Here is a 22,531-nt window from a genome sequence, read left to right as displayed (position 1 = left end):
TTTCCTATCTGAAGTTATTATTCATCAACGTGGGTAAATTGGATGTGTGTGGAAGACCCATTTATTCCATGCTAAAATAATATACGTACCTATACTCCTGCAGTGCTCCTTATGCTTATACTTCCCATTAATATGATCTTAAAAAATAAATAAATAAATAAAAACAGTGGCAAACTAAGCTATTACACAGTGTTCGGGGATGGATCCAGGATATTCAAGAGGGGACTCTGAGGTGCATGTGAGTGTAGGAAATCCCCCTAAACTTCACATATGCTACTTGATAAGTATTTACAACTGTAGCATTCATGCATATAATGTGCTCTTGGGTAAAGTTAAAGTGTGTATCTTAATTGCTATTTGATGTGCAGCTTATTGTAGATCTACAATCGCTTACTACAGTGTAAATCCTATATTTTTCAGACACTTTGGGACCAACTGATTTTGATAAAATCTTACTGTCAGTGTATAAAGAGGTTGTCTTTCCTTAGAGGTAAACTTACACTGGTAAAATTCTACAGGGACCTCAGGTACTGTCCTTTATAAGTGAACAGTGATGGTCCTTTTAACGAAATTCCTTTTTACATGTGACCAGATCTACGCCAAAAACCCAACACAATGGTGCATTTTTCAAATTCATGTTTATTAAAAAGTTATATTCTACTTATCCAAATGTACCCTCTGGCAAAGTTTCAGCCTCACATGCCAATAACTTTCGGAGTTACAACCCTATAAAGTAGCAACAACAGAAAAATTGATTTGTACAGCAAGTATTGGGAAAATAAATTACAGGCACCTACAGAAACAGTTGTAACTTACCAACATATTGCGGTATGGAGCAACAATGTTCACCATCGTGTTCACCACGAATAGGGGAATCAATTATTGCGTAAGTTGTTCCTTTACTCACATTTCTTTACTGCATACAAAGGCGAAGTTCGTGAAGAAAAATCTATTGTGTACAATTGCTTCGACATGAATAAACAAACACTCATAACATCCATATCCTTGAGTCTACAGCAACGAAACCAAGATTTTCCAACTCCTCTTGAGCAGGCAAATACGATGATATCCAGGGTTTTATTGTTAGCCCCTTCTTACACTAAGAAAGAGACGTTCAAATAATTTATGGAATTTTTCCAATAATACGCAAGTATTTCACTCAATGTACAGTATTCAATGCTTTATTAACGATATCCACAATGACGAAATTTGATGTCATAATTGACAAAATGGTCGTGTTAGTGTGGGGACTTCAGAGATTTTAGCACGCAGTATTCGAAATGAATGTTGTCTGTAGTTTTCTACACTTGGAACCACGAGATAATAAAGGTAAGAAGTAGTACATGTACTGTGACGATGCAAAACGCGTCCCAACAAGGAAAGCAGGCCGAAAATTTTAAATTTGGACACAACTAGGCTTGTCTGTATTGCATTATATACTACATGTCTCACCTTCGCCCTTTTTCGAATTTATAAATGCTATCATAGGGAAACACTACCTCACCCAATACTTCCCTGTACAAAGTCCCCACACTAGCAAACCGTTTTGTTTTGTGATGTCAGAAAACGTCATTGCGGATATCGTCCATACTGTAAATTTAGGCTTGCACTATTGTGTTGGGTTTTCGTAGATTTGGTCACATATATGCTTCCATTCCTCTGGTACAACATGGTGGAATTCACTGATAAAATATCTCTTCCAATCAATTATAACAAGTACACGAAAAAATTTGGAATTTTCAACTAGAGTAAGGACCATAGCACATCGATAGAAAGTACTGAAACAAGTTGGAGTAGTCCATGATATTAAATCACTGTAAAACAATAAGAAGTGTTATATCCCTACTGTGCTTAAGATACAGAAATGCACAGTAGGGATATAACACTTCTTATTGTTTTACAGTGATTTAATATCATGGACTACTCCAACTTGTTTCAGTACTTTTTATCGATGTGCTATGGTCCCTACTTTAGTTGAAAATTCCAAATTTTTTCGTGTACTTGTTTGTTAACTTTTTTGTAAATAATTTTATTATTATGACTGGTGAACCCACGCATACCGCATCTGAAAAGGCACCGCGCGCCCCAGCTATATCAATTATCGTGTGAAAAGTGAAGTATCCATTACGCTTCGTTGTCAGCTATGTTCAACCCGTTACACAGCATTTCGAATCAAGAACTGTTCGAAAAGCACCTCCACAATCCACGCATACCAAAAGAAAGAAATCGTGCCGCGCCCCCCAATCATATTAATTATCATCTGAAATGTGAAGGATCCATTACGCTTCGCTGTCGGCTATGTTCAACCCGTTACACAGCAGTACGAATCAAGAACTGTTTGAAAAGCACCTCTGCATATCACAGAATAGCCACGATGAAAAATACGGACGATTTCCTTTTTGAAGGGAAGCCATCATGTGCTTGTGCCAAATCAACACCTTTCCCTGTCAGCAAAGATGAATGGGACACAAAGGAGGACACTGGTAAGTCCATGAAGAATGCATTGTACGTACTGCGGTGTGCCAAAAGGCACCTGTCGGGCTGAAGCGACGTTGAACAGTGAAAAAATCAAGCCCGTAACCTTAGCCGTTATCGAGTTACGCTTGTCTGAAGGCATCAGTCAGTCAGTCAGTTACTTACTCAGTCAGTCAGTAGAAAATTCCGTTGTTTAAAAAAATTTTAAAATTCCGTAGCAACTTGTTGAAAGCGTTTCAGGTCGATCTGAAAGCTTGTTTGGGCTTAGTTTTACCTCACCAATACTGCCTCATCGTCGTAAGGGAAATTGAGGCTGATTTTTGGGTGATATTATTTTGTGGGCCATGCCTACTCCTTTGTGGTCCCTACTATACAGTTACTATCGTACTGTATGATTATTATTCCTTTGTAGTCTCGATTGTATTTCACTTTCTGCGCTTGTTTTTGTATTGTTTATGTCTTTGTATGGCTGCTTGTGTTTTTGTTTTTGCACTCAATTGTATGTACATAGCTATGGCTCTGCCAACTACTATGGGGGTAAAAATAAATCAAATCAATCACATATGCATGGTATACACTACTATGAATGATGGAGCTCTTATTCATCACACTCATTCCTGACTGAGTTGAAGAACTGCAGAAGTAACTCCTATATCACTATGTAATTCATTCTTTGTGGAGTTCTATTCAATGTGTTTCTTATGAGTGAGCTTCTGGGAGGTCTCAAGAACAGCTGAGTGATAATGCATGACCATATAGACCAAATGTAGAGTGGGGCGAGGTGTATTACCACAAGAGAAAAGTACCGGCAGTATAGATTATGCAAATCATACGTACATTTGCAACAATAGCAGCTTATATATAAATGCCATTGCTTCATAGCTTGCAGTTCCAGCTCTTTCACTCACAGTAAGCGCATATCTGTGGACATTTGCTGAACTTTAATAATCCATATCATGTGTACTATCGTCATGTCATGCTATAATTATAGTATGTTTCCTTTATTAGCATAGCTTGTGTATAAATCTTTTGCAGTATTGCTTTCCTCATTGCAGTTTCCCTCTTAGATTTCCTGTTCAAGGTTCTACCTGAAGGAGGGTCTTGAAACCCCAAAGAACAGATTGTCTGTCTAACAGTCATTGGTATTTATTGTGTATGACTCTACAGGCATATGCAATCATATTTCTGTACTGTAGCCATAGGCACAGCAATGGGGATAGGGAAGGGGGTGGGGGCTATGGCCCATCCAGTTTATTATAGTAAGGGTTTAGGCCCTCTTTAAAGATCAGTCCATTCAATCACATACACAGGAAAAATTAGAAATTTTGTATTTCAGTATGGGGATCACGGAAAAAGAAATTACCTTTCTAATCTTATTTGGTGCAAAACTCTACAAGCAGCTACAAGTACTGGAAATGATCTGAAATGTAATAGATTGATGCACATCTTGTGTAAATCTCATATGCATGCTTGCTATCCTTGACGAGTTATGCTGACTTGAATTCTTCAAAACTTCTAAAGTGCAATTTGGAGCGGTTTTCAAAAATTCAGTCACATTATGAGTCAGTGATGGTACTGTAGGTTACTACTAAAAGATTCTCAAACCATAACATAGTTCATGAGAAATCTGCAGTATACAATTTTATGCGTAAACTTCTTATTATAAGATAACTGGTTTTAATCAATATCGATAGAATGCGCAATATGCAAAATCATACAAACATACAAAATAACATTTGCTTGCCAAGTTACAAACTGTGTGGCCAATTTTTATTAACTGGATGACTAAACAAGTTAGACTGTTAATGGTTACTACAAACACTCACTACTGCATTAGTCATAGTCAGAACATACAAATGTATCTGGAATATTTTCTTCATCACTAATTTCTGTGCATCCAATGTTCCACCACTATCCATAGCTATCACAACAAATCCATACTTCATTATCATCAGGAAATCCATACAAAAGCCTACATGCAGGACACTCGGCTTCACTCTCTTCACTTCCAGTATCATCAATAGAAAGAAGTGGTGGTTTGTCATTAAGGTTGTCTGTTTTATCTTTGGTGGGTTTTGTTTGTGGTTAACTAGTTTTTTTTTATGGTACAGGCTTTTTACGTACTTTCTTTATTCCTCTTTTTGATGTTTCCTGTGTTCTTTCTTAAGCTGACATGCTTTCTTTGCTTCTTCCTTTCCTTTAATTCCTTTAAAATTGGGTATCTGTTGGTGTAAATGGCCAATTAGTACCAATCATCGAACATCAGTGTATAAAAGAAATCTGTAACGAAAACAAAACTATACGAAGTCATCCACTAATGAAAATGGCGGTGCTAATGGTGGGTTAAAGTTTTGTCACTATTATCACCTTGTAAGGTATTTTATTGTACTTTGGGTGAAAATATGAAAGTGAAAACTGTACTTTTATTTTCATATTATTGTACACCTTTCAAAGGCCACAGGTGTGCTGTATTTTCTAACAGTGCTTTATTTTCTAAGAGTGCTGTATTTTCCCTTTGATCTAATATAGCACAGTCTACACCACAGCCCCAAGCAGTAAACAATGTACCCACAATATGTATTAAGCTATAATACCATTCCTTTTTCTAAACCAAGATTACAAAAAGACAATATACAAAACAACAGTGTACAGTACAATACCTGTAAAAATCATGAAGGTACAATCACTAGCTGTCTATTTAAAACAAAAATTGATAGTACAATTGCTAAATGTTCTGGAGATGATTGGCTGAGTAGTAACACTGCTAGACTGAGTAGCCAAGAGCTAGAATGAGCTGTAAACATCATAACAGCAGGCTTCTCTTAAACAGGATTCTGACCACAAGAGCAATAAGACTGTACTAAAGAGATCTTAGTATTAGTAGAATTTGATTGAACTGTAGACATTACATCAGAAGTACCAAGGTTACACTCAGGCTGTACAACAGACATTTTAATCTGGTTGATGGCACTTGTCACATGCTTCCTTTGCTGTTCTGATGTACAGCTGTACGTTCGTATACTCCAGAGTTTTAGTACTTTTATTCCGAAAGGTTTCTGCAATGATCTTTTCTTCTACTTCACTAGTGAGCATGCAGGTAATAGCTGTAGCACACAATGAGTAGTTAGGGTACCTCACTTCAATGCCTGACTCTTTTTATAAACATGGTATAAAATGTATTTTAATGTATTGATATCAACTCTCTGTCTAGTGAATGCAGTATCTCCTTCACTTTTGCAAAACTACTCATGTAAAAATATGGAGCATTACATGGAAGGAATGACAAGTGCTCATCTAATATATTGACAACACACTTCTGATTTCCTGGTAAAGCATATGCATGAGTAAACTTGTTCTGTACATTAATATCTTTAAACCGGTGCTGACTATTGTACACAGTCTTCTCATGAGGCACACAGATAAACTGTGATGAAATCAGTCATGCTGCAACTGCACTCCTCTTAATACAAAATTGAGCCCCACATAGAAAAACACAGTGTACTGTAATATTCTAGGTGAAGAAAACCCAAGGAGAACCTTTTGCCTATATATCCTCGTGATCAAGTTCAATTACCTTTGCACTATTCTTAATTGCTCCAATTCCTTGCCTGTGCAGGTTGCTGCACATTGTATCCAATGTATGTAACAAATCCTTAACTACTGTATGACCACCTTTACCTAGAATTGACAATAAAGCTTTATTCCCCTGGAGTACATGATTCACTCACTCCACTCAACAATAACCTCAAAGTTGAAGGAGGATAGTGTGATCTGTCAGTACTCCATGTCTCTATCACACATTGGCATAACCACTTGCACAGTAGTTCAGGATCTTGACTTTCTAGTAATTCTGGTGGTACAGGATCATCAGGTATAGTCGCTGATCAATTTGACACCTAATCCTTAAAATTTTTAATAGCCCAGCTTAAATTCGCCCGAGTATTTACAGGAATTACTCTTTTAGCAGCCTTTTCATGTTCAGGAGAACTCACTAGAGTAATGAAGTGACTACAATTAAGGTTATTAGTACAGTCTTTCACAGGTGCTGTAGCTGCTTTCTTTCCACTTAGCCTTCTTCTTTGTTTGAAGTGATAACTCTACTTTCTTGGTTACTGAACTATCATTACTGTGCTTGGCATTACTCTCACCACTCAACATAGCTTGAGAGGTGCTACCATACTCACAGTGTTAGCAAGTTACTTGTTAAAAGTCAACGGACCAAGGGCGATGTATCAAAAATTCGAAAAACAGCGAAGAAGACTTACTGGTCTTAGGTCTATAGATACTCTAGAGTATCTCTTAGTGAGCAATAGTGGACCATTGGTCGATTTGATCGAGGCACAAATTACCACACCCTTTAAATTTCACTTGCATAAATTAGGCTGTGGCGTTTAGACCATGTAAATAATGTTTAGCATGTGTCCTAACACCAGTGTTGGGAAAGTTACTTTGTAAAAGTAACTAGTTACATATTACTTGCAACTGAACTATTTAGTTACAGTTACATATTACCCATAAAATAAAGTAACTATAATAATATTACATATTATATTACTTTGTGTCCACAGCATTAAGCTGTCACGTGTGAAACTACCACTTTATCACGTGACATGATTGCGTTGTTAGACAATGTGCAAATCTTGGTTATAAGTAAGAAGCTGGTGAATAAGCTTCATTCAGTGGGCTACGTTACTTTGTTGTGGCTAGGCATTACTCAGAGGATAACTAATGAGATTAGTAACTTCTTTACTTGTAGTAATAATATTACGTAATACTAGACTCGTTACAGTAAATCTATTACTTAGGTAACATGTTACATTTGTAAGTAAAGTAACTTGAGTTATATTACCCGTTTTTGTAGCGTATTTCGTTATATTACTTAGTTACCACAAAAGTAATAATATTACATGTTACTCCCAACACTGCATAGTCATTGAAATTCACAACAAATCGCATGTCTGGTAAACTTGATAACCACTCTTCACATCACTAGTCATATCACTCAGTTCGTTATTAGTTCCCTCATTTACTGACCCCAAACACGGAAGCCACTCTTTGCCAATTCCTAGATCAAACTGTTCAATAAACATGGGCTTCCTTTTGACAAGAGAAGGGCTAACAACAGGTAGATCACTACAGTTTGTTGCCATTTCCTTTCGTTAACACTGTAAACAAGTGAATAGCTACACCAATCCATCCAGTTTATCCAGTACAATAAATCAGGTAAAGCACTACATACTGTACACTTGTGCACTATGAAACAATAGCATTCTGGCATGGTCTCGAGCCTAACATGGCACTCGACTTCACATCGTACTATATTAGTCTCTCTACCATGCCCTCGTACTATTTTTTTCCATATTACACTTGCAGTGGTGCTTTAACTAGTGCATATACACAAACTCGAAATTGTTGCTGAGGATGTGTTATTACATTAGTTTTGTTTTTTAAAGGTTAGCTCACCATCAAAGGAAAGCCTAAGCAAAATGTAAAAGTAATGTATCTCCTGTGGTGATTCACCGCTCACCAAGGAAGAAGAGGAAGCAATATACGCCTGAGCAGATGGAGAAGGTACTGGAGAGTATGGCATCTTGGCAGAGCACCATCTGTGACACAGCATGGATACATAGAGTCCCTGTTACCACACTTCATAACAGAGTTAGTGGCCGTGTTACTCATGGCATGAAGCCAGGGCCAGTACCATACATGAATACAGTTGAAGAGAAGACTCTTGGAATATTTTTAAGGAGTGCGCTTCAGTGGGCTATAGGAAGATGAGGATGAAGCAGGTATTGGCCATTGCTGAGGAAGTTGCTCACGATAAGGAAGTGTTAAGGAAAGATAAGATTAGCACAGGTTGCAGGGGCAGATCCAGGAGCTGGCAAGGGGAGGGGCACAAAAAGGGTAAGTTGTAGTTGATTGGGGAGAGCCAGATTCTCTGCATTTTTGAAGCAGCAAATAATGACCTCTTAATAGTGTCTCACTGTTGATTTTTGCCTTTTGGCCTTTTCAGTTAGTTGTGAAGTCGTAAAAGCTGTTTAAAAGGCTCTGAATGTCTTAAACAACAGCAACATGACAATTAATGTTAGAGGCGCTTAGTATGCACGAAGGTGCTGGGTGACTATTTTACAGCTACAGGGTAGTTTGACTTTGGTTCGCTTTGGTTTCAAGTAAATTTGTAATAAATGCTAGTAAAATGTGCATATTTTAATGAGTTGATAAACTAATCTTGGCCTGACATACAGTTTAGGAGCTATTTTAATCAGAAGCATGGCTGGCTCCTCCACAAGGTGGAGAGGAGGGAGGGGGGGCATTTGCCCCAAATGCCCCATCCTGGATCTGCCATTGGGTTGGTGGAGAAAATTTTTGGAAGGACAGGATGACCTGACACTGAGGAAAGGAGACAATAATACTGCCCACAGTAGGATGAATGCTGTAAACTTGGAGACAATGGAGCATTATTTCAGGCTGCTAAAGGAGACCCTGACTGAAAGTAGTGGTGCTGTTTGATTATTAGTATATGGAAAATGTATGCATGGTTGATAATACATACTGGTATTTGATAATCGATCATTTACTGCTTTTGGGCTTTTATTCATCACACAGATGCGGACCAGAATCTGTTGCACAAATTTTCAGAGACAAATATGGCGCTATCGCATGGTGAAAATTTGGTATTGCTGTGACGTTTGTTGCAAGACTTATGATTACAGGTATAAAACCTGTTCGATAATTGGTGTTTTATGCTATACAAAGTGCTTTTTATTAAGACCCCTCTCCCTCTTAGTTTGTGGTGTTTTTGGTCTTGAAAGTGAGAGGGTGTCACTTAAAGTCATACTGATGGTCATGCTTCTGCTGCTGCTACTACCACAGTGAGTAGAGACTATACTTGTGATGCTGGCACTGCACTCTGGTAAATGGGTATCACTAGACAGACAACATACAGTGGTACTACTGGTGGCTAAGGATTTGGGAATAGGCTCTGGATGGTTGTGCTTAAGCCAATCCACATATTCGCCATCAAAATACACATAGCCTTCATCATACCTTTTTCTGTAAAGAGATTCCTTTTCATTATTGGGCTGTTGCTGTGATGATACATCAAGCTCAAATTCATTGTCCATCTGTAAAAGTCTGTCTTTCTTTGAACCAAATATAGTGTTCAATTGAGCAATTTGTCTATCAGTGATTTCCCCAGGATTCAGTGGATGTGCTCCACACTTCTTGAATCCAGATATTATAATAATACGTATTTATAGGGGTCACTGAGTTTTACCATGCAACAGCAACAAGTAAAGCAATCACATCTGTAGTGATTACTCTTCCCGAATGATCCAAAATATATTTCCTGCATATTTTATAATAGTTTCTCTTACAGGACTTGAAGACCCCTGCATCTAAAGGTTGTAGTATGTGGGTAGTGTGAACCGATATACACAGCATGTGAACTTCATTACTCATAGCCACTTCAATTGCCTCAATGGATATGTGGTAAGCAAGTCCATCAAGTAGAATGAGAACATGTCGAGATGGTGGAATTAGTTTGATGAAGAAATCCAGCCACTTGCAAAACAATTCACTATTCACCCAGCCACTATCACTGCAATGGAAAGCAGTTCCTGGTACAACACCAAGCTTCAAATTGTCTGTCATAGATATATCATAAAATAGTAGAGCAGCTAAGCACCAAATTATGAAATCATTCACTTTGTGATAAAATCACCAAATTTTCTATGGAAGTTGAGTAAGGTACATATACTAAATCATTTGAGATACAATGCCACGTTAAACCCATTGCCTAAGGCATGTTTTAAAATTCAGTTATAAGCCAACTTCTAGCAGTTCAAGAAACCATACAAGTGCATCGATTTTTTGGCTTGAAGGTCCGCTGAAATGGTAAAATGCACTTTGGCTATTATCAATCCTTGCTACTAGTGGGATTGTTTGGAGCATGTGATTTAGTCAGATTTTGTTTTGTTTAGTAGATAAAACACATTTTAGTGTATAGTGGTTTGTCAATTATATTACATCATAATGTGTCAGACAAAGAAACTTTAGTACACGTGAGTTACCTTTAATGTGATAGAAGGTGCAATTCCCTGGTACATTTAAAAGTAATGGTGCATTTAAACAGTTAGGGCAGCGATCATACTTTCATTGCCCCAAAGTGTATGCTGTGGAGGCTTAGAAAGTGCCACTTAAATAAGACACAATGAGATCCATGACCTCACTGCTAATCTTCTGACTGAGGTGGGCCATGAGGTACAAGTAGAACCTCACCTCCAGCCTATCACTAGAGAGTAATTTCTTCTGGCTTCATCCAATGTGGAAGATGGTGCACATTTAGACTTCTCTGTTAATGGCTTTTGAGGAGGAAGTTGTGAGGGAACATTTCTTGATGTCAAAGTTTTCAACCCCTATGCCCCCAGTATATTCGTTCTGTAACTGCTAAGGGGATTTACAGATGACATGAAAACATGAAGAAATGAACCTATGAAGCAAGGATATGAGAGATAAAACATGCCACATCCATACCTTTAGATTTTTTTTTCTGCCACAGGAGGGATGTTTGATGAATCTTGTGCATTCTACAAATGCTTGGCATCCTTGCTACAGTGTGTGAGAAGTGGTCTGACACATATGCCACTGTAATGGGGTGGCTTCGTTTCTTCCTGTCATTCTCATTGTTACGTTCTGCTGTTAGATAGGTAAGAGGCTCCCGCTCTTCTGCTGAAAGCTTTTGTCCACCGTCTTGACGAACTCAGTTGGGTTGGTTCAGGCAGAAGATGGACTGACTTCCTTTGTTTTGAAACTGTACGTGTAAATTTTGTAGTATAAAGTCAGTTAGTTGTTTCACAGTGGGAAAAAAAAACATGCTACCACCAAATCGACACTTTTTGCTGTCAGCAAAGATGAATGGGACACAAATTAGGATGTAGGTAAGTCCATGAAGAATGCATTGTATGTACTGTGGTATGCCAAAAGGCACCTCTCGGGCCAAAGTAACATCAAACAGTGAAAAAATCAAGCCTGTAGCCTTAGCCATTATCGAGTTACGCTTATCTGAAGGCATCAGTCAGTCAGTAACTCGGTCAGTCTGTAGAAAATTTCATTAAATAGTTTTTTTGAATGTAGAAAATATTATATTTTTGAATTCCGTAGCAACTTGTTGAAAGCATTTTGAGTCAATCTGAAGGCTTGTTTGGACTTGGTTTTACCCAACCAATGCTGCCTCATCATTTTCAGGGAAAATTGAGGTTGGTTTATGAGTAATGTTATTTGTGGGCCATACCTACTCCTTTGTGGTCCCTACTATACAGTACTATAATACTGTATGATATGAAACCCGTTCAATTTACATTAAAGTTACTGTGTACTATGCACACAAGTATGCTCAACTCATGCATAGTTATGCTTAATCGTGCTCTTCATTCTAATAAAAAGGGCAAATATTTAGGCCATTAGTAAGACTTAACCTGCCTTATCCTGGATTATCATTTTTATTGATGGTCACCCACCTGAGGAAGTGGCTGATGAATCTATTATAACATAAATCACTTCTTAATGTTGTCACTAACCTTGCCTGGGACAACTGTATTCTGCGATTCTCTGCCACAATCCGTAGCCTCACTTGTCTTCCGAAATCATCTAGCTCAACCACGATCTGTAGTTGATTGTGGTGAGTTGGTAGGTGTGCAAGGCCTCGACTGCTTTGGGTCAAGACTTTTTACTTTTGATTAAAGGCCAAGAGTAACATTACAAATTAGGCGACAAATACTTGGGCAGGCAAGAATGTTGGAGCAGGGCCAGCAAAATTGACTGTCCAAATTCTTGTTGCAGAATCCATAGAAAGGAGACCATGTGCACATGGGAATCTTTCACCCCAAGGATTCTGGCGCTTGAACTCGATGATGCTTATTGTTATACATGAATGCATAATACAATGTTTACAATTGAACAGGGCAAATTTGAGTTACTTTCTATAAGCTGGGTGCTGTGTAGATGATGTCACTGAAGTGGAGGAAGGTGTTACGTACTTGTGTATTATCACCAGGTGAGTCCTTGGCCATGCTCTGTGAGGAATAGAAGGCCAGTTTGTGTTCCTCTTTGGGCCAGATATGGAAGCATCCCTAGTATATGGCATACAGGGGTGTCGGTTGCTCCCAAGTAAATTTGTACACCCTGTCGAACAGGTTAGTATTTGATTGTTTGATTGTGATTTTTAAAGATTTTTTTTTTTTGTTAGGACTCGAGGATATTTCTATATGAGTAGGGTTGATTCGATAGTGTCTGCTTGATACTTGGCATTATTTGGAGAGTGATTGGCAGTCTGACTCTCTGTGGGGAGTCCAATGCTTGAGAATTATTTGATGCCACGTACAACTAGCAGAAGTCGAGGTGTGAGCTGCTCACTGAAAGATACACTTTGATAGTGGTGCGAGAGATGTTGACCTCAGCTAGGATTTGTGACAAATAGAATTACTGTTGATTCTGATGATGGCATTCGGGAGGTCCTAGACGTTTGCAGAAATGAATGTACTTTTTCTTTCCTGCAGAGTACGTAGTTATAGATGATGGGGTTAGTTTTTTTTTGCAAGGAAGTGATCAGACTTGCTGCAGAGATCGGCTAAATGTACGACATCCAGGGTAGTGGTACACATCTACAGAAGGAGATGATGGTGGTAAACGATAAGGATTACAACATGATTACAGTGCTTGTGGAAAGGTGGGCAGTTGCAATATATACAGCTTGGAGCAACTACGCCAGTATGAGATTCTTGGTCAACATGCCAGGCATGCATGTTACTGGTGAGAAATATACATATAAGCAACTAGGCCAGTGAATTATATAGGGCCCTGTCACATATGCAATGTGCATGACATATATCCCATAAATATTATGAATAGGCTCATGCGTGCCCACACACACGTTATTTGTACATACATCATGATTACATATACAGCTATATATAGAAATAAAATAGTACATGGATATCAAGTGCACTGGCGACATAGGTCCTGTTTGAAAAAAATGTAGTGTATTCAGTGCGGTGTAATGCAGTTGTGACTAGTAGCAGAGGTTACTGGGGCATCTGGATGACTTGGGAGTGTCGGAGGAACTGAGACGACATCTAGTTGAGCTGTCTTAGTGACACAATTCGAGCAAGGCAAAGTGGAATTGGCAGTTGGTAAGCAAGTGGCTGTTGGCTGTGAGACGAGGAATTGTTGAAGCTTGTTTCTTGACAGCAGGTCTGCTGCTGTGTTTTGGACTCCCGGAAGGTGTGAAACTGTGATGTGAATGTCATAGTGGGCTATGAAAAAAACAAAACCTGAGACATCTGAGAAAGTGCATCATTATGTTGTCTTTAGATGCACCTTTCCGAATGGGCTCTACAAGGCCAAGGTGGTCACAAAAGAGCTGTACCCTCTTTCTACTCAGGAATCTGCCCCATATTGAACAGCTGAAGACGAAAGCAACAAGTTCCTTGGCCATTATGGTAATTGGCTTCACTCAGGGGGGCCAGGGGGAACTGGAAGCATTGATCTCCAAATTGTGCACCACAGCCCCATGTGCCAGAGGCATCTGTCCATATCTGGTAATCCAACAAAGTTTCCTGAGAGTGGTACAGAAAACTGATGCCATTTCGGGATGTAATGAACAGCGTAAGTCAGATTTGAACTCAGTGGTAAGTCTGATCCGGTGAGACGACTACTTTACCTTATTTATTATTTTTAAAGCAAGTGTTAATGGCAAACTCTGCTGTAGTTAATGTGCACTTGCAACCGAACTGCAGAAAACTACCTCATGATCTCTAGCCCTCATATGTTGTTATGCCTATGCCTTTATTAATGTAATGGGGAGAGCTGCTGATTTGGAGCTCCACTGGTAAATAGTAACTGTTGATTGGTGATGATGACAGATGTGAGGTGCTAACAACATATATATATCTAATCCAAAACAGCCAAGCTGTAAAAAAAGAGTGCGGCCCTGAGAAAAGCTATGGTGAAAAAAGATGTGAAATCCAAGGTGGCGGCCAAGAAATGGCTGTGATGGTAGGTTAATGGTAAAAATTTTAATAACGACAATTCAAGTGAATTTTGTGCCAAGACCAAGCGGCACTAAATTCACTGAATTGTTGTTATTAAAATTTTTACCATTAACGTACCATCACAGCCATTTCTTGGCCGCCACCTTGGATTTCACTTTTTTTTTCACCATAGCTTTTCTCAGGGCCGCACTCTTTTTTTTACCGCTTGGCTGTTTTGGATTAGATTTTACTTCTTTTTGCATTTGTATACCCCAAAGCCGGCCTATGGCCGGCTTTAGGGCTTTTTAACCTGTCATTTTTTTCTTTACTACAGGAAGAAGAAAAGATGAAGCAGGGTGATTTCTTTGTAGCTGACCTCTCTGCAAGGTGATCCTTCTAGCTGATCCCACTGCCGGTTGACTTGTTTATAGCTGAACTCTCTACATGGTGATTTGTTTGTAGCTGAACTCTCTACAAGGTAACTTCTTCTAGCTGATCTTTCTACAGGGTGATTTGTTTGTAGCTGAATTCTCTACAGGGCGATTTTTTTGCAGCTAAACTGCTTAACTCTCTACAATGTAACTTCTTCTAGCTAAACTCTCTACGGGTGGCTTGTTTCTAGCTGATCTCTCTACAGGGTGACTATTTTGTAGCTGAACTCTCTACAAGGTGATTTGTTTGTAGCTGAACTCTCTACAAGGTAACTTCTTCTAGCTGATTTTTCTACAGGGTGATTTGTTTGTAGCTGAATTCTCTACAGGGCAATTTGTTTGCAGCTAAACTCTCTATATGGTAGTTTCTTTGTAGCTGAACTCTCTACAATGTAACTTCTTCTAGCTGAACTCTCTACATGGTGACTTGTTTGTAGCTGAACTCTCTACAGGGTGATTTGTTTGTAGCTGAACTCTCTACAAGGTAACTTCTTCTAGCTGACCTTTCTACAGGGTGATTTGTTTGTAGCTGAATTCTCTACAGGGCGATTTGTTTGCAGCTGAACTCTCTACATGGTAGCTTCTTTGTAGCTGAACTCTCTACAATGTCACTTCTTCTAGCTGAACTCTCTACAGGATGACTTGTTTCTAGCTGATCTCTCTACAGGGTGACTTGTTTGTAGCTGAACTGTCTACAGGGTGATTTGTTTGTAGCTGAACTCTCTACAAGGTAACTTCTTCTAGCTGAACTCTCTACATGGTGACTTGTTTGTAGCTGAACTTTCTACAATGTAACTTCTTCTAGCTGAACTCTCTACGCGTGGCTTGTTTCTAGCTGATCTCTCTACAGGGTGACTTGTTTCTAGCTGAACTCTCTACAGGGTGATTTGTTTGCAGCTGAACTCTCTACAAGGTAACTTCTTCTAGCTGACCTTTCTACAGGGTGATTTGTTTGTAGCTGAATTCTCTACATGGTAGTTTCTTTGTAGCTGAACTCTCTACAATGTAACTTCTTCTAGCTGAACTCTCTACAGGATGACTTGTTTCTAGCTGATCTCTCTACAGGGTGACTTGTTTGTAGCTGAACTCTCTACAGGTTGATTTGTTTGTAGCTGAACTATCTACAAGGTAACTTCTTCTAGCTGAACTCTCTACAGGATGACTTGTTTCTAGCTGATCTCTCTACAGGGTGACTTGTTTGTAGCTGAACTCTCTACAGGGTGATTTGTTTGTAGCTGAACTCTCTACAAGGTAACTTCTTCTAGCTGACCTTTCTACAGGGTGATTTGTTTGTAGCTGAATTCTCTACAGGGCAATTTGTTTGCAGCTGAACTCTTTACATGGTAGCTTCTTTGTAGCTGAACTCTCTACAATGTAATATCTTCTAGCTGAACTCTCGACGGGTGGCTTGTTTCTAGCTGATCTCTCTACAGGGTGACTTGTTTGTAGCTGAACTCTCTACAGGGTGATTTGTTTGTAGCTGAATTCTCTACAGGGCGATTTGTTTGCAGCTGAACTCTCTATATGATAGTTTCTTTGTAGCTGAACTCTCTACAGGGTGATTTGTTTGTAGCTGAACTCTCTACAAGATAACGTCTTCTAGCTGATCTTTCTACAGGGTGATTTGTTTGTAGCTGAATTCTCTACAGGGCGATTTGTTTGCAGCTGAACTCTCTACATGGTAGCTTCTTTGTAGCTGAACTCTCTACAATGTAACTTCTTCTAGCTGAACTCTCTACAGGATGACTTGTTTCTAGCTGATCTCTCTACAGGGTGACTTGTTTGTAGCTGAACTCTCTACAAGGTAACTTCTTCTAGCTGATCTTTCTACAGGGTGATTTGTTTGTAGCTGAATTCTCTACAGGGCGATTTGCTTGCAGCTGAACTCTCTACATGGTAGTTTCTTTGTAGCTGAACTCTCTACAATGTAACTTCTTCTAGCTGAACTCTCTACAGGATGGCTTGTTTCTAGCTGATCTCTCTACAGGGTGACTTGTTTGTAGCTGAACTCTCTACAGGGTGATTTGTTTGTAGCTGAACTCTCTACAAGGTAACTTCTTCTATCTGATCTTTCTACAGGGTGATTTGTTTGTAGCTGAATTCTCTACAGGCAATTTGTTTGCAGCTGAACTCTTTACATGGTAGTTTCTTTGTAGCTGAACTCTCTACAATGTAACTTCTTCTAGCTGAACTCTCTACATGGTGACTTGTTTGTAGCTGAACTCTCTACAGGGTGATTTGTTTGTAGCTGAACTCTCTACAAGGTAACTTCTTCTAGCTGATCTACTTTTCTACAGGGTGATTTGTTTGCAGCTGAACTCTCTATATGGTAGTTTCTTTGTAGCTGAACTCTCTACAGGGTGATTTGTTTGTAGCTGAACTCTCTACAAGGTAACTTCTTCTAGCTGATCTTTCTAAAGGGTGATTTGTTTGTAGCTGAATTCTCTATAGGCGATTTGTTTGCAGCTGAACTCTCTACATGGTAGTTTCTTTGTAGCTGAATTCTGTACAACGTAACTTCTTCTAGCTGAGCTCTCTACAGGATGACTTGTTTCTAGCTGATCTCTCTACAGGGTGACTTGTTTGTAGCTGAACTCTCTACAAGGTAACTTCTTCTAGCTGATCTTTCTATAGGGTGATTTGTTTGTAGTTGAATTCTCTACAGGTGATTTGTTTGCAGCTGAACTCTTTTACATGGTGGTTTCTTTGTAGCTGAACTCTCTACAAAGTGACTTCTTCTAGCTGATCTATCTACAGGATGACTTGTTTCTAACTGAACTCTCTACAGTGTGATCTGTTAATAGCGGAACTTTCTACTGGGTGATTTGTTTGCAGCTAAACTCTTTGCATGATTGTTTCTTTGTAACTGAACTCTCTACAAGGTGACTTCTTCTAGCTGATCTCTCTACAGGATGACTTGTTTCTAACTGAACTCTCTACAGTGTGATCTGTTCATAGCGGAACTTTTTACTGGGTGATTTGTTTGTAGCTAAACTCTTTGCATGATTGTTTCTTTGTAACTGAACTCTCTACAAGGTAACTTCTTCTAGCTGATCTCTCTACAGGGCAATTTGTTTGTAGCTGAATTCTCTACAGGGTGATTTATTTGAGCTGAAGTCTCTACATGATGGCTTATTTGTAGCTGAACTCTCTATTAGGTACCTTCTTCTAGCTGATCTGACTACAGGGTGACTTGTTTGTAGCTGAATTCCCTACAGAATAACTTACAATGTAATATAACTGAGTAAATTATAAATGCAGCTGAATGCTTTATTAGGGTGACTGTTCTATTAGAGTATCTCGATCTCGCATTTGCTGCACCTAGTTGCCTTTCGAATCATAACGCAGTGATTTGTACTGCGATTCTTCTGTACTACTGCAAGGACTTTCTATGATGATTATTCCAGCTACATACTCATTTTCAGCTCGTTGCTCTAAGCGGTTTGCCTGGTAGATACGAAAACTAATAGTTTTTTTATTCATAAAAATCGATCGCGTAATTTTGACACAGGTTGGGTTTCGTGTCATATCTCCATGGTCTTTATCGCGATTCCTTTCAAACTACAAAAAGGCACTCCTACGATGGTTGCTCCATCTACATATCAATTTTCAACTGATTCCTCCAAGGCGTTTACCCTGTAGGCGTGACAGACCTTCGACCTTATTTTACGAAAATAATCGGTCATAACTCCGTGAATGTTCATCGGATTCCTACCAAAGTTGGTACGGAGATCCGCCTTAATGAGACCTTTAAGTGTGCCAAATTTCAGCCCAATCCGAGCACGCATTCGTGTTTTATGGCGAATTTTGCGAAGTGTACGAAATGAAGAAGAAAAAAACGAAGAAATTAAAACGAAATTTTGTTCGCTCGTATCTCGGAAATGGCTGGAGCGATTTTCTTCAAATTTGGTATGTAGACTACCCTAACTGGGCGGCACGTCTCAAGCAAATTTGGTTCCAATCGGATAAGAGATCACAGAGCTACATAGGTGTGAAAATTACGTTTTCTTTCTTCCTGTTAATATACTCACAGTGTGGTGCGCCGGCTTCTTGGGTCGCACGACACACTATCGTGTGTCTTGATATATATATATATATATATATATATATATATATATATATATATATGCTTGACAACCATGAGGGTTTGAACTATTCTCAGCTAACTAAGTATTTAGCAAGTAAATATTACAATGGTGAAATGTTAATATGTTTACCACAGTATGTATGTGTATCTGCATCATTTTTGGTTATCTGTGTAATAATACAAATAGACTGTAACACAACATAATACCGTACCGTGGCTATGCTGTTACTGTGTAGACTTTGTGAGCATGTGTAATTTAATGCTGAATGGTATAGCTGGTGTAACGCTATTATCAGAATTCTTTTATTTTATTTTTGAATTAATTTTATTTACACAATTAGAATTTTGAAACTAGCATGGTACTGTTAATCGCAGAAAACAGTTTACAAATATTTCTAAAAATTTCCTTGTAATTCAAGGTTTATCGCACCCCTTAATGGGTGGGAATTTTTACCTATAATGCTGTGTTCATAGCTTAATTTTAATGTGCCGAATGCACCCGTAAGGGAAAATTCGGTCACATATGTCTTTGCTATTACTTACAGTCACTACTGTGTGGCAAAGGATGATAATAGCATGACCTTGAAATGGGAAATAGGCGGAAAAACTTCAGCTGTGCATCATTGCATTGTTATTCAGGGAATACACTACTGAAGTAACTACTACAGTAGTAAAGAATGACTACATGAATTCTAGGTTAGCAACTCTGCAGCCGATAATGTTTGGCAAGCAAGATCCAAGATAATTATCACGAGAAACTTTAGTTTAGGCTGGTTAGAGGCCGAGTGATATCAATAGTTTACTATCAAGATGTGTAATCAGTTTAGATCTTGTAATAAAATGTTTGGTAAGCAAGCTGCATTGACTTCCACCCAGCACTACTTATAGTTTAAATTGGTTCTAATTGTCTACACAGAATGACAATCATTTTTTTTTTGCATAAAGTTAGCATGTGATCTGCAGACGGTGAATACTGGGACTAAGCACATTAACAGTATACCTGGGGGTTTACATCTAATCATTCAATTAGGTTTCTGTGATCATGTAGCTCCAATAGACAATTACTAAAACCCACAATTAGTACAATAAGCATGACTGATTATTTAAACCCACAATCGATTATTTTATGCCACCATGTGGCAATGCTGTATCTCTAGGGATGGCAATTCTAAGTTTACACAGGTAAGTGTGTGTACTTATTTGCCTGTATCCTGGGGTTACCATTCTAGCAAGTGACTCAAGCTATCTACATTAGGAATTTGCTAGAAAATATGCTAGGGTAGCCATAACAATTAATACCCTTTTACGAAAATAAACACATTGCATCATGGTGAAAGTAGGTATTACTTTAACACTAACTTACGTATGTATGGAGACGCTCGTTGTTATCTTTCATTAATGAATGGAAGTCAACTCTTCCTTTGGCTGTCACTCTGAGTATATTTGTCTGTCTGGTGGGATGTTGTTCATTGTTAACAAATCAATTCATTGCCGTTCCATTTAGTCACTCTTGCTCTACTATCCTTCTGGTGGAGGCCTTAACTGTCAGCCACCTGTCGACGCGTCTCCAGTGTTCTGGTAGCAATGTCATCCTGAAGTCGCTGCTATCGATTTCAGTAAAGCACGCGGCCTGTTGATTCTTCATGAATCACTATCGCCATCAGCGTGTCGGTACTAATTTCACTGAGGCACCTAGTTGCCAGGTCGCAATTGAGTCACTCTCTTGCTCTGGAGGCTGTGTCAGCGAGTCCATGTCTCTTGTACCTCTAATTTTACAGCGTCTCCGCGACTTTCGTGAATAGCACTCCCCATCTGGCCTTGAGTCTTACAAGAGGTTATGGCAGTGACAGCTGTGGTCGTTGTTGGGGTGGTGGCAGCAATGGTAGGGGGACGCGGCGGTGGTGATCCACCCGACGTAGACGCCACGGTGGTAATAGTGGTTAATCCTTCCGATGTCAATCCAGAGGGTGATGCCCGAATCGCTGCTATGATTGCGGGAATGTCATTCGTTGTTAAGGGGTGAGGCGTAGTCGTGGAACGTCGGCTTTGCTTCAGAGGCAGCTCCAGTGTGTCCTGGCTCTCTCCAGAAGTTCGGGTGCTCGAAGGGGATTGGCGAGAAGCTGTAACTTTCTTCCTCGGCATGGAATTACGAAGAGCAATTGCCGACTCGTTCGATTAGTTGCACGTGTTACTGCGCATGTGGCAGTATTCTAATTATAGCACTGATACTCTTATTGATGCCCTACTCTGATAGCCATTGGATACTAGTATTTTTTTTACCTGCATCACGGTGAGTATTACATCTGTTAGTTTCCAACATTAACTCGTTTTAAATGCTTTAAACTTCATTTAAATGTGAATTATAAGCCTTTCACAATGGCCTGTATCACTAAACCAGTTAATTGTGACCTGTTGAGGATCAGTCTATAGTCACATAAGTGAGAGCAAAGCTGACAAGTGTGGGTAACAATTATCATAAGTTGTTTATGCCTACATTTACTTATAAGTTACATCCTCACACCTTTTCCTTTAAGACCTCTTTCCGTTAAGGACACTCTCCACCACGTGTTTACTTGTTTGATTTATTAAAGCAAATTAAAGTGCACCATTAAACAATATTTCCACAAGCGTAATAGTGATGAAGTGCATAACAGTGCTTTGCTTACTTGCCTTAATGCGTAGGTAGATAGTTCGTAGTCTTTCTCTTCCGCAGCTAGCATTTTATTAGATTTTGCAAAAGTGACCCATAATACCCCCTGACTCATAATGGGAACCTTTACCTTATTATTTATTGCCATCGTATACTGCATCAAAGAAAAGAATAGCACCAGACAATTATTATTTGTTCTACTGAATGCTTGCTCCAAGTATAGATGACTGAAATGCAGTCGCCATTCTGCTTCTTTTCAGTTATGTTCCACCCTTTATACAGTATTAAAAATGAAAAATAACACAAGAAGCATCGCTGGTCAGATTGAACACAAGCCCTACTATAAATAAAGAACAGTATAGTAAAAACCTCTGCAGTAAATCTAGTCATTCCATATACGATGCTGAAGCCATGCTGCAGGTTATTGTCAAACAAAACCTATGTGGTAGTGAAGATTGGACATAAGATTAATGTGAGGGCACAGGAAGGTGAATGGTATGTGTATTGTAGCTGCTGCGGTTCAGCAATAAAATATACCTCAACCAAAGTGATGTCTATTAGTGATGAAAGCAAGCCTCTACCTTTATCCATAGTCGAATTATGCTTGGCTGGGAGGCATCAATCAGGAAGTTTAGTCAAGCAGTAGTCCATCAGTTTGGAGAAACTCAATTACTGTAAATAATATATAATAAAATTTCAAAAAGATTTGTTGGAAGGTTTTTAAGGTGGGGTTTGGTTATGCCCAGTCTATCCTGCCAAGTTGTTATGAAGTAAAAGTGAAGTTAGTTATTGGGTGATATTGTTTGGCATGAAAGCCTAAATCTCCATGATCCAGTACCACCATATTGTAAAGCATTCA

The 22,531-nt window shown here is 39.0% G+C and overlaps 1 protein-coding gene across 2 annotated transcripts in view; it reads left to right on the top strand.

Moving 5' to 3' along the window:
* Positions 1-22,531, top strand: part of LOC136246577 (uncharacterized) — a 67,528-nt gene that overhangs the window by 22,615 nt on the left and 22,382 nt on the right. The window contains exon 1 of one of the 2 annotated variants that reach the window (XM_066038065.1): positions 12,732-13,284. The exons of the other annotated variant lie outside the window; for it this stretch is intronic. Within the exon in view, the coding sequence (XP_065894137.1) occupies positions 13,107-13,284 (178 nt within the window). The 5' untranslated portion in view covers positions 12,732-13,106. Of the gene's footprint in view, positions 1-12,731; positions 13,285-22,531 lie in introns of those variants that run through there. 2 annotated transcript variants of the gene reach the window in all.

This window comes from Dysidea avara, chromosome 2, assembly GCF_963678975.1.
Source record: "Dysidea avara chromosome 2, odDysAvar1.4, whole genome shotgun sequence".
Classification (NCBI taxonomy): domain Eukaryota; kingdom Metazoa; phylum Porifera; class Demospongiae; order Dictyoceratida; family Dysideidae; genus Dysidea; species Dysidea avara.
Note: the sequence above shows the minus strand (reverse complement) of the source record. Positions and strands in the feature narration are given on the sequence as shown.